The 12,384-nt window shown below is 52.4% G+C and overlaps 1 protein-coding gene across 3 annotated transcripts in view; it reads right to left on the bottom strand.

The window, feature by feature from the left end:
• DLG3 (discs large MAGUK scaffold protein 3) overlaps nt 1-12,384 on the bottom strand; it is a 64,868-nt gene that overhangs the window by 52,222 nt on the left and 262 nt on the right. Inside the window, exons 1-5 of one of the 3 annotated variants that reach the window (XM_032619392.1) lie at nt 11,848-12,122; nt 10,693-10,775; nt 7,445-9,470; nt 546-596; nt 1-125 (exon numbers count right to left, since the gene is read on the bottom strand). In XM_032619392.1, coding sequence (XP_032475283.1) covers nt 1-125; nt 546-596; nt 7,445-7,504 — 236 coding nt within the window. In that variant the 5' untranslated portion in view covers nt 7,505-9,470; nt 10,693-10,775; nt 11,848-12,122. Of the gene's footprint in view, nt 126-545; nt 597-3,912; nt 4,285-7,444; nt 9,471-10,692; nt 10,776-11,847; nt 12,123-12,384 lie in introns of those variants that run through there. The other 2 variants (XM_032619390.1, XM_032619391.1) reach the window with 2 other exon arrangements.

The raw sequence follows: 12,384 nt of genomic DNA, 5'->3' as shown, positions 1-12,384 counted from the left end.
CCCAGCCTCCCGTCCATGGCAGCTGCTCCACCAGGGATAATCTTCGTAATAAAGATACCAGGGTCATCGGGGACATGGGGGTTGTCGATTCCACCAGCAATGCTGAAGCCCAGGCCAGAATTGCCCTGCAGAAGGAAGTGGAGGGGCACAGTTTTCTCATTTAGAAGGCATGGAGGAGGGTTTCCGGGGCCCCATCTACCCCTGCCCCCAAAGAGCAGCTTCTCCAGGCCTCAGAAGGGGCCACGGCAGGCTGGGGCACATTCGTCACCAATCTGGCAGATCCCCAGCCTGTGCTGACCATTCTGGCGTGGAGGCCTCAGCGAAGCCATCCCCTCCCCAATTCCCCAGGCCTCAGCGAGCAAGGTCAATTAATATTTGTTAGACAGCTGATTGATTGATGCAGTGATGCAGCCTCTGAGGGCCGCCGTTTCCCCATTCTCTCAATGCAGGTCCCCCACGAGTCTTGAGACCAAGATTCAGGGCCCTCCCCTCTCCCCGTTCTAACCCTGCCCTCCCATTTTATCCTGCCCCACCTCCAGACTCACCCGCTCAAGGACTATCTCCTCATACTTGAACATGCCATCACTGCCATTCACCTAGGGGAAGACACAGGCAGGGCCCTAAGTGCCTCCTGCGCCGCTCCCCCCTACCCCCTGGTCAACCTGCTTGTCCCCCAACTCCCCACAGAGTAGTAGGAGAGCCCAAATTGACCCTGAGACATCTGTTGGCCACAGATGGGACAGGCTGACCCTGAGGAGGCCCCCCCTCCCCTTGCTTCCAGCCATATCAGGCCCAACCCAGCTGCTCATTTAGCCCAGATCAATTGTTTGGGACCGAGCCAGCCAGTGGTGCACTCACCATGAGGCTCAGGGTTCACTAGGAGGGGTGCAGGGCTGGCCTGAGGGGGATGGCAGAAATTGAACATGGCAGGCAAACCATGCCACACTCAGCATCCGTGGGGGCACCCAGTGGCCTGGACAGGGACCTGCACCCCTTCTGAACAACAGCTCTCCCTGACTTGGGATCACAGACTCCCACCATGTCAGAGCTGGAAGGGCAGCAGACACCATCTTGTTCAACCTCTCCCATGTGACAGATAGTGACACTGAGGCCCAGAGAGGACGCAGGTTGTGCCTAAGGGCACACTGGGAGTTAGTGGCAGAGCAGGGGCTAGAACCTGGATCTCCACATGCTCTTTTGAGTAAAGCAAGCTGCCAAGGCCACTGATGTTCTGGCCACTCATCACCTTGCCCAGCAAAGCTCATGGGAAAAAGAAAAGTTACCCCCTTCAGAGTACCTCATGAACCCTCATTCTATCTCCTGTGTCCCCAAGAACCCAATTCCTCAAATGGGCAGAAGTCAATCCATTTTCTATCAAGGGGCTTTTGATCCCGAACCCTTTGTGTTTCCCAGCAGAAAGGGATCTGCTCGGGAGTCAGAGGCAAAGCCAGGGGTAGGACAGGAGCAGAGTGGACAAGATGCCCCATGAGGGAGAAGCTGATGACCCATGGACTGATTGGCAGCAGAGTCCACGGCCTTCAACATGCAATAGTCACAGGAGGAGAAGCGAGGGAAAGGGATGGAAACAGGGTTGGTCTGACCAACCCATAGAGATGGCCTCTCAGACAGGACTTACTTGTGGCCACTGTCAAGTGAAAATATGATTCTGGACAGACAAGTAGCACCTGCTCCCTGGCTTTCCCTCTTATCCCCAAGAATGGAGGAGCCCTCTTGCCTCTCTCCCCAGACAGCCTGGTGCCCCTCCCCCATCTTTCTCTGGCTGTGTTGCCCCTTTCCTGACCCCTGGTCTCCTCGTCTGAAGAGGGAAGCTGCAAACCCAGGGTGAGGGCTCCTCTGCATGCCCTGCTCTGCTTCCCCTCCCACCTACACCCCACACAGCTTTGGCTTCGAAAAGCAGAGAGGAGGAGAGGGCTGGCTAGTCATGCCTCCACCTTTTCTGAGCCCGGCCCCAGGGCTTTTTGCCCTGCAGCCCTAGGGGTTGGTGGGAGGATTCTCACTGCAGCCCTACTCCTGTCCCTGATCCCAGGAGGAAGAGCCGATGGCTCTTAAGAGCCCGCAAACCAACACCACTGCCTGAAGTACCATGCAACAGACACATAGGCAAAAGGATTTCCATGTAGCTCTTGTATGCATCTGGTACACCATGTGTGCCCACATGTGATAGCCATGCTTCAAGTCCAGCTCTGGTGAGACCCAGCAGCTCCCAGCTTCCACTGGTCCACCCTCCAGCCTCCCACCACCCCCCTCAGGGAACCTGCTCCCAGGGCCAGGAGCCAGCCAGGGATCAGCCCTGGCAAAGAAACCTTGACCAACTGGCCCAGCCTTGGGACTGGCACCTATCTACCAGTTGAGCAGGACAAGCACAAGAGAGTGTTTACAAGGGTAGGGCCCCAGGATGGAGGAGAATCCACTGGAGAGGGCAAGGGGCCAAGGCAAGGGACACAGGAAACAGTGTGGACAGACAGAAGGCCAGAACGGAGGACTCCTCTCCCCAGGAAGTCCCCACCTTTGCTTCTGAGTGAGAGCACATCTGATCCCCAGAGGGGGACAGAGGTGGCCAGAACGGTCACCAGCTTGGGGCAGCCAGCACCTGCCCTCCACAACAAAGCCTCCTCCTCCCCTCTCCCTACCCTGGGGGCTGCAGAGCCGAATAACCGGACAGGCCCTCCGCCATGCATGCCAGGGACCCGGCTCTGCCGGCCCAGCCTCCATTTTGCTGCTTCTCCCACAGATGCTCCTTCCATTTTCTAAGCTGGCAGTTTATTTAGGCTGGGAGTGGAAGCCGGAGTTGTGCCCAGCACCCAGGGGTTCCCAAGCTGTGCCAAGTCAGGACTGGGGGGCCAAGTTCTCCCACATCTTGCGGTACCCAAGGGGAAGATGCCCCACCGGGGCCAGTCCCTGCACCATAGCAGCTGCCCCTTGCCTGGCTCCAGGCATCATGCCTGTTCTGGAGCAAGGAAGCTGGCTTCAGTCCCCCCCTCGCCCCCTGAGTACACATACACACTTCAGAGCTGCCTGGACAAAAGAGTCCATCCTTCTCAGCAGCCTCTCAGCCTTGCTTGGGACGTGTCTCTCGCCTCCTCCCCCTCCCCTCCCTTGCCTGTCAAGCGCCTCTCACCAGGGACACCACACACGCGCGCGCACGCGCGCGCACACACACACACACAGAGGCACACGCGTGCACACACTTGCAGCCACATGCTCATATACATGTAGCCACACACACACAGGCAAACACAGCCAAACCTGCAGCTTCATCTACAGAGACACCTCCACATTCAGAGAGACGTCCCCACATGTCCATGTGCACATTCACACACAAAGGGACTAGGACGGAGAGGGACTCATGGCATCAAGGGATGAAGCTCAGCAAGCTGGGCACATGGGCTCCTCGACACAGATTCACAGGAGCTCCACTGCCTTCCTCCACACGCCTCAACACACACACACACACACACACACACACACACACACACACACACATACACGTCCCCCCTACACAGAGCACCTTGCCCCCTCCTCCCCTCCTGTGGAGACACACACCGCACACAGCCCCCGCAGAACCTCCCGCCCCCTGCCAGACACAGAGACACTGCTAACCCCCCCCCGCCCACGCTGAGGCGAACCCAATCCCCCCACACGGGAGAATGTGCCCCTCCGCCATGCCTTCGCCTCCTGACACACAGCTCCTCCCAATCCCCTCCAAATGGAGACCCCCAAACAGACACACTGGGAAGCACACACCACCTCTCTTGGCCCAGCTGCAATGCTAGGGCTCAGGGTCTGCGGGCTGGGAGCCCTGGGAACCCGTGCTGCACCCCAGGCCTCCAGGCGCCCACTCCCCAGCCCCCCGTGGGTTGCCCCACCACCACCCCCTCTGCTGATCCATACCTGCTCATACCAATCGCGGTTGGTACAGGTGCACTCGGGCCACCAGCTGGGGCCGCTGCCGTTGAGTTTGGGGGTGCTCTTGCCCGGGACTGGCTTAGGGGGCACTGGCCCCACATCCCGGCCGGTGGGGATGAGCTTGGCCTTGGTGCGGGGGGTGGGGGTGGCCCCCGCCTGCGAGGGCAGGGTCTGCGAGCTGTAGCCCCCGTAACCGGCGCTGGCTCCATTGCCCCCACCTGGCCCGTAGGGGTCGGGTACCTGCCAGTCCCCGTAGCCGGGAGGCTCGAGGCGCCGCAGGGCGGCCAGGCGGGTCACCTCATAGCACTCGGGGCACTTACAGCAGTGCTGGTGCTTGTGCATGGCACTGCCCCCCGCGGCCCGGACCCCCCAGCCCACGCCGGTTTCCACACCGCCGCTGCCGCCGCCGCCGCTGCCGCCAGGCTCCCGGGCACACTCACACTGCTCGGACCAGGAAGGGGGGGGCACCCGTGGGGGCGCCCGGGCGGAGCGGGGCCTGGGGCCGGGCGGGCGTCCCGGGGCCTCTGCCCCCACGCTGCCCCGCACCCACGGCTCCCCCTCCAGCACTGGCGGCTCCGTGTCGCCCGTCGTGGCTCCTGGGCCGAGGCCCAGCGGCAAAGAAGAAGCGGGAGCCTGGGCAGAAGCTGGGTGCTGCGAGGACCGCTCCCGCACTGGTCCCCAGGATGGATCTGAGTGGAGTCAAGAGCATCTCTCCCTGGCTCCCTTCTCAGTTGATTCCAGCCAATCAGCGTGCAGAGTCAGGCAGCGGCAGCGGCAGCGGCAGGAATGCTAAACAGCGGCTCCTTAAAGGAACAGAGGCAGTGGCGCCCCCAGGCTCAGCCCCAGCTCCCCAGATATCGGGGGTAGGGCCAACCCTAGGGCAGGGACAGGGGACTTGTGCCACGGGTGAGCTCAGCCCCCACTCTCGTGCCCCCTCATCTCCAATTTCAGCCTGTCCTCGGCCCACTCCACCCCACCCCACTACCAAGAGGGAGTTGCAGGGAGATGCTCAATGGGTCCCCGGGCTTGCTCTGAGCTGGGGCCACCAGAAGTAAAGACTTGAGGCGGCAGAACAGATCGAAGGGACGTTAGAGCAGGGTGAGGGAGGTGCTCTCTCCTAACAGGGGACCAAGGAAGAGGGCAGCTTAGGAGGCTACTCTCTTGTCAGGGCCTCTTCCTCAGGACTATTGTTCTCTCAACCTCTAGGCCCCGAAATGACTGCAACCTCACACTTGACCTGCTTCCATCACCAATGAGGGACTCAAGCCTAGAACAGAAGGAAAGGAAAGCTCTAAGCTTTTGTCCCTGGCGCACAGATTCCTGTCTCCTCAACTCCACTCCTGCATGGTTATGATGGGGGAAAGAGCTTCAGGATGCCAAGAGAGTAAAGAAAGTCCAGGGCAGAAGGAAAGGTAAGAAGAGATCTGAAGTGAAAGAAATCCGGGTGTCTGGAGAAGAAGCTGGGAATACTTATCCAAGGACATTTCCTTAGCCTCTCCTGGCTCAGTCTGTTGGCGGATGGAAGAAGGATGACATGCTGGGAAAACTCTTATCTTTTTGCTGTTCTTTATGTCATTAGCTACCAATTATTGAGTCTTCACAAAGTCCTAAGTGCTTTACATGCAAACAAAACCCCTACCAAGGTGCTACTACTATTATCTGACTTTTACCGAGAAATTGAGGCTCAGAGATGTTAATACAGCTAGGTTACACAGGTGGAAGTGACAGAATCAGGATGCAAATCCTGGCCATTTGACTCCAGAGTCCACGCTCTGAACCACTCAAGTCCAACAGGCCTATTCTAAGTTCTCCTGCAGATCTCAGATCTCAGTTCAACGAACATTCATTGCACACCTACTCTGTGCAAGACCTTGACCTAGGCCCTAGGGCTACAGAAATTCATTCTCAAGTCAACAGGTATTCACTGAGCACCTGCTATGTGCCAGACACTGTTCTAGGATTTGAGGATATAGCAGCAAACAGAACAAAACACAATAAATCCCCGCCCTTGGGGTGCTCACATTCTAGTGAAAGGGCACAGACAAAAAATAGCACAATAAATAAATGAAGTATATACTACGATATATGGTGATAAGTGCTATGGGAAAAAAGAAAAAGAGCAGAGAAAGCAGGATTGGGAATACTAGGGAAGGACATGAGGTTGTGATCATTTTTCTTCAAGTTTTTTACCCCTGCATTTTAACATGAGAATTTTCAAACATACAGAAAAATTGAAAGAATTTTACAGGGAACAAGCATCCAATTGCCACCTAGATTCTCATTAACATTTTACTATACTTGCTTTATCACATGTATATCCTCTCCAACTTTTTTAAAAATGACAATTTGCAAACATACAGAAATGTTGAAAGAATAGTACAAGGGACACCTATACGTCTTCCTCATAAAGCCAACAACTGGCAATGTCTTGTTATATTTGCTTTATCGATCTATCTACAATTTCTTCTGAACCGTTCAAATGTACGTTATAGATTTCATTACACTCCTCCCCTAAATATTTCAGCATTCATCTTGTGGGAATAAAGACATTCTCCCACATAACCACAATATGATTATGACATCTAAGAAAATTAACAATAATTTCATATCATCTAATATCGTCTAATGTCCAGTCTATATTCAAATTTCTCCAAACTTGCCTTTTATCTTTTTTTTTAACATCTTTATTGGGGTATAATTGCTTTACAATGGTGTGTTAGTTTCTGCTTTATAACAAAGTGAATCAGTTATATATATATACATATGTTCCCATATCTCTTCCCTCTTGCGTCTCCCTCCCTCCCACCCTCCCTATCCCACCCCTCCAGGCAGTCACAAAGCACCGAGCTGATCTCCCTGTGCTATGCGGCTGCTTCCCACTAGCTATCTACCTTACGTTTGGTAGTGTATATATGTCCATGCCTCTCTCTCGCTTTGTCACAGCTCACCCTTCCCCTTCCCCGCCTTTTATCTTTTTTAACATCAGAACCTAATCAAGGCTGTCACATTGCATTTGTGTCTTTAGCCACTAGAACAGTCCCAATCTTAAAAGAAAACCTTTTTATTTTGAGATAATTATAGATTTACAAGGAAGTTGCAGAGATAGCACAGAGAGGGCCCGTGTACCCTTCACCCAGTTTTCCTCAATGATTGCATCTTACATAATTATAGTACAATATCAAAACCAGGAAATTGACATTGGTATAGTGTGTGTATAGTTCTATACCATTTTACCACATGCAGAGATTTCTGTAACAACCACTACAATCAAAATACAAAACTATTTCATCACCACAAAGACCTACTGGTGTCGTCATTTTAAAAGGTTGAGAAAAGTGTAAAAAAATTACCTCCCTTTAGGTCTCTTTACCATGTCTCATTTATAGTACGGTTGTCTTAAATATTTCCTCTACATATACTGAGCTTCACATCAGATGATGTTTTACTTATTGCTTCAACCATCAAACATTATTTAGACAACTCAAGAGAAGAAGGAAAGTCTGTTGTACGTACTTACGTTTTTACTCATTCTATTCTTTCTTCCTTCCCGATGTTCCAAGATTTCTTCTCTTATCATTTCCTTTCTGTTTTGAGAACTGCCTTTAACCACTCTTTTAGGGTGGGTCTGCTGGTGTCATGGTCTCGTAGCTTTCCTTTTTCTGAGGATATCTTGATTTCTCCCTCATTTCTGAAGGATATTTTCACTAGATATAGCATCCAGGCTTGGCAGTTCTTTTAACACTTGAAATATGTTGTTGCCACTTCCTTCTGGCCACCATGGTTTCTGGTGAGAAATCGCTGATACTTGAATTGTTTTTCCCCTGTTGGTAAAGTGGTGTTTCTCTCCTACTGCTTTCAAGATTTTCTCTTCGTCTCGTTTTTAAAAGTTTGATTATAATGTGTCTTGGCATGGATTTGACTTTATCCTGTGTTGCGGGTTTGTTCAGCTTCTTGAATCTGTAGGTTTATGTCTTTTGCCAGATTTGGGGGATTTTCAGCCATCATTTCTTGAGGACTTTTTCGCCCCCACCCTTTCTCTTCTCCTTCTGGGACTCCGATGACATGAATGTTAGGTCTTTTGTTATAGTCCCACATGTCTCTGAGGCTCTGTTCATGTTTTTGTTTTTAGTCAAGTCACCTAGTCAAGTCTGTCCTTTTCTCCTTCTTTTAGCATCTTCCTATGTTTGTTTTATATATCACATACAGAGTTTTAGCTGTCCTTAGTGGGAGAAATAGGGAGAAGCATGTCTACTCCACTTGGGTCCAGAACTAATAGCCTCCCATCTTTATTTTTTTTTAATTAATGACACTGGCTTTTTGAAAAGTACAACTCAGTTGTTTTGTAGAATATCCTACTTCTGGATTTGTCTGTTGTTGTTTTTTTTCCCCTCGTGGTGTCATTTATCTTTTTCCTCTATACCCTGTACTTACTGTAAACTGGAAATTAGAATAGAGGCAATCTTAAATAGGCTGGTCAAGGTAGGCCTCACTGAGAAAGTGACATTTGAACAAAGACTTGAGGGAGGTGAGGAAGGGAGCCATGCAGAAGAGTATACCTAGCAAGGGAAGAGCAAGTGCAAAGGTCATCGGTAAGAAGTGCATCTGGCTTGTTGGAGAAACAGCAAGGAGGACCAGGCAGCTGGAGCAGAGTGAGAAGGAGAACGTACTAGGAGATACGATCAGAGATTTAGTAGGAGACCAGATTGTATAGGGCCTGTAGGCCACTGAAGGATTTTGGCTTTACTCTGAGAGAGATGGGGAGCCATTGGAGAGTTTTTGTGCTGAGAACTGACATGATCTGACTTGTGTTTAGCAGGATCACTCTGGCTTCCATGTGGAGAATAGGCCACAGGGGACAAGGGTGAAGCAGTGAGACCAGTCAGCAGGCTACTAAGGTGATGCCAGAGAGACATGAGTGATGGTGGTTTGGACCAGGGTGGTAGCACTGGAGGTGATAAGAAGTGATTGGATTCTGGATGTATTTCGAAGAGAGAGTCAACAGGATTTGCTGACAGATTGAATATGAGGTGTGGTTCCAAGGTTTTTTGGCCACAGCAACTGGAAAGGTGAAACTGCCATCGACTGAGATGAGGACTGCTTTAGGGGAGGGGTCATTTGGGCGAAAAAGATCAGGTGTCCAGATTTGGACATGTTGAGTTTGAGATGTCTATCAGACATCCAAGTGGCAATGAATAGTAAACAGACCCTGTCGCCAAGATGCTCAAAGTTAGAGAAATGGACATATAGAAGCATTTCATTACAATAACTGTGAAAAGTTCTATTTCAGAGGGGTATACAAAAAAGCAAGTTATCAACTCTACTTGTGGGTGGCGAGGGGCTTACGAAAAGTTTCATAAGAGATGATATTTTTAGTTTGCTCCTGAAGGGTGACTAGGTGTTCATTAGGTAGAGAAAAGAGAGGAGTGTCTTGTTTCCTGTATTCTTAGACCCTGGCACACAGTGGTTGCTCAGCCACACCCAACCCAGTCACTAGTTGTGTGACCTTGGCCGTTACTTTACTTCTTGAGCTTCAGTTTCTTTATCTGTGAAATGGAAATCATCATAGGTTTTTTGTGAGGATTAAATGTAAAACATTTAGCACATTACCTTGTAACAGTGGGTTAGGGTTAATTATTATTGTTGAATGAACAAATGAATGAATATCTTCCTTCATGACCAAGTCTAGGCTAGGCTGGTAACTCAGGACCTTAAAGTCTTTTATATGCTCAGCAGTTTGCCAATACTATAGAGTGCTAGACTCTTTTCCTACATCCTAAAAGTAGCTCAGGAAAAACAAAAAACACCCTATAGCCTGGGCCTCTGAACTGCTCTGATTGAGGAATAAACATTGCTAAGCCTGGAGTGAATGGAGAGGGTCAAACTGCCTTCCCCACACCCCGTCCCCATTTGACTGCTCTCTCTCTCTCCTCTCTCCCTCTCCCTCTCTCTCTCTCTCTCTCTCTCTCTCTCTCACACACACACACACACACACACATACACACACAAACACACACACATTTTCATTTTTAATGAATATGAGTTACATCCCTTTACATTCATAGTGAGCTTCTCCCCACTCTACAGGCTCTCTGATGCTCAGACTGGACTTGGTTGGCAAGTCAGCAGCCTTGAGATGCTTTGACACTTGGAATCCCCTCCCAACTGCTAGAGTTCCAACCTGAGGCCCCAGGGAGACAGGCGCCCCCTACAGGTCGAAAACAGCCCACGCCCCTGCAGGCGGTTGTGGTTGCTAGGCAACCGGGAGGCCCGCATGGAGACTGAAGCCACAGAGGAGCCTGAGAAGGGATTTGGGAGAAGGGGACTGTTTCTCACTCCTATCCACCGTTTCTCCAGCACCCTCCCTCAGCAAACTGATGGGATTAGGGCAGTGCGGCCCGCTGCTGTCTGATAATCTGGGCTCATTCTTGAAAGTACAGCTTCACTGGGTGACCCCAATCTTTTTGTGTGGAGAAATAATCACCCTTGCCCCAAAGCCCTTGGGTTTCACCTCGGAGCCAGAGACTGGGATTGCTGAAAGCAGGAAGTTTCTGTTTTGTGAGCAAGGGGCATTGCTGTGGGTGTGCATCCTTGGTGGATGGGAATTCTAGCACATTGGGCGTGGGTAGGAATAATTTTGGTGATTAGTCTACTAAGGTATCAAGATTTCCCCACCTTTCCCAAGGTATGGATTAGGGAACTCCTACTTTCGCCCATTAAAATAAAAAGGCCCCATAGGAACGACAATATATAAAGGATCATTCATACCTTGGTGGAGACAAGTTTCTCAGTGGCTTTCCTGAATTAGATTTCTCTATGGAGTAGGGAGAGATCCTGAGGTCTGTTGACCCCTGTGAGTAGGGACAGAGGCCAACAAGAGGGAAAGAAACAAAAAGAATGGCAGGGTAGTAACACAGAATTCGGCACCTTCCTAGTACTGTGTCTGGTTTGGGGCTAGCAAATCCTGTCAGCTCTGTGCCCTCTCTGTTAGGACCATGCTGAAGTATTCCGTCCTTATGACCGCCTTTGGGGACCAGAAATCCACAGCTTTTCCCCCTAGTAACCTAGCATTCTGGCCCAGGAGTAGGTCCAAGCAGGCCGAAGCCGTGGGCACAATAATCCCTCCACTTGGGACTCATCTCTTCACAATCAGTACAGCAGGAGCTTCACTGTGGCAGAGCCCCAAGCCATGGCAAGCTTAGGGGAGAGCTGTACCCGGAGTCTCGTCGTGGGCTTTCCCTCAAGAGTTCCAAGGTAGAGATACCAGGCTGAGGTACTGGCAGCCAGAGAGGTCCTGGTCCAGCCACTGCCCCAGTCCACAACATCTCCACAGCCGCACGATGGCAGGGGGAGGCTCCTTGCTCCTTGTGCTTCTAAACTGAACTGGGTCGGGGCTGTGCCTTAGCTCTATTAATAGCCCCCTAGCCCAGCCTGCTAGCCCCAAACCCGGATGCCAGAAGCTGTGAGTCAGCAGCTAAAAATAACGAGAGCAACTGCACCCAAACCCCAATGAGCAGCGCCCCTTGGCCCTCCACCCTCAAGTTTTTGTCAATCTCAGCCTCCAGTCCAGGACCTTATAGAGGTTAAGTGCGCCATAGCTGTCCAGTCCTCCTGGGAAGAGAGGAAGGATGGACGGTGGCAGGCTCAGGGCTGAGCGCTCAAGGCTAGGGACTAGGGGCAAGGGCTTGGGGCATTCCGGCCGAGAGTCTAGACTCTGAGGCTAGAGGACTGCAGCTGAGAGCCTGGGAGCTGAGAGGTGGAGGCTGCGGGGGTTGGAAACCCTGGATGTGGTCAGGGTCAGGTCGGAATGGGAGGGGAGGAAGAGGCTGCGGGGCTGCGAGGCTGGGCGACTGGGAGGGGACAGAAAAGTAGGGATGGGGGTGGGGGGGAGGTCCATGCTGAGAGGTGAGAGCCCGGCAGTACCTGGGCGCCCCAGAGCTGAGGCCGGCAGTCGGTCTGAGGGGCGGGATCGGGAACAGGGAAAACTACGGAAATGCAGCTTGAAAAGGTAGTATGTGGAAGAGATGGTCCAAGGCGGCGTGGACCCCCGAGAAGACTGGGACCAGGCAGCAGCCGCGGCGTGGGCTCCCGGCGCTCCTCCCACCTCCCAGCCCGTCGCACGCCGATGCCCCCGCCCACCGCGCCTGCTGCAGGCCAGGTATGTTGGCGTGGACGGCGGCCTGTGTGTCTATGTGCATGTGTGTGCATGGCGAGGGCGGGGTGGCGAGAAGGGAAGGGGCGGGGTCTGGGAGGAGGAGGGGGCGGGAACACAAATTCAAATTAGCTTCGGTCCATCCCGAGACCGGAAGTGGCCGTGGGGCCTCCTGGGAGTTGTAGTTCCAGGGCCTGCCCTGCAACCGAGGAGGGTCTTGTCCCTAGGTGCCAGTGCCGCCCCCGGTCCCAGGCTGGCGAGAGAGGAGGAATTGAGAACCAAACCTCCTGACCTCGTCAGACCCTTAG

Source organism: Phocoena sinus, chromosome X (genome assembly GCF_008692025.1).
Source record: "Phocoena sinus isolate mPhoSin1 chromosome X, mPhoSin1.pri, whole genome shotgun sequence".
NCBI classification, from domain to species: domain Eukaryota; kingdom Metazoa; phylum Chordata; class Mammalia; order Artiodactyla; family Phocoenidae; genus Phocoena; species Phocoena sinus.
The sequence above is the reverse complement of the archived record's forward strand: the minus strand, read 5'-3'. Positions and strand labels throughout refer to the sequence as shown.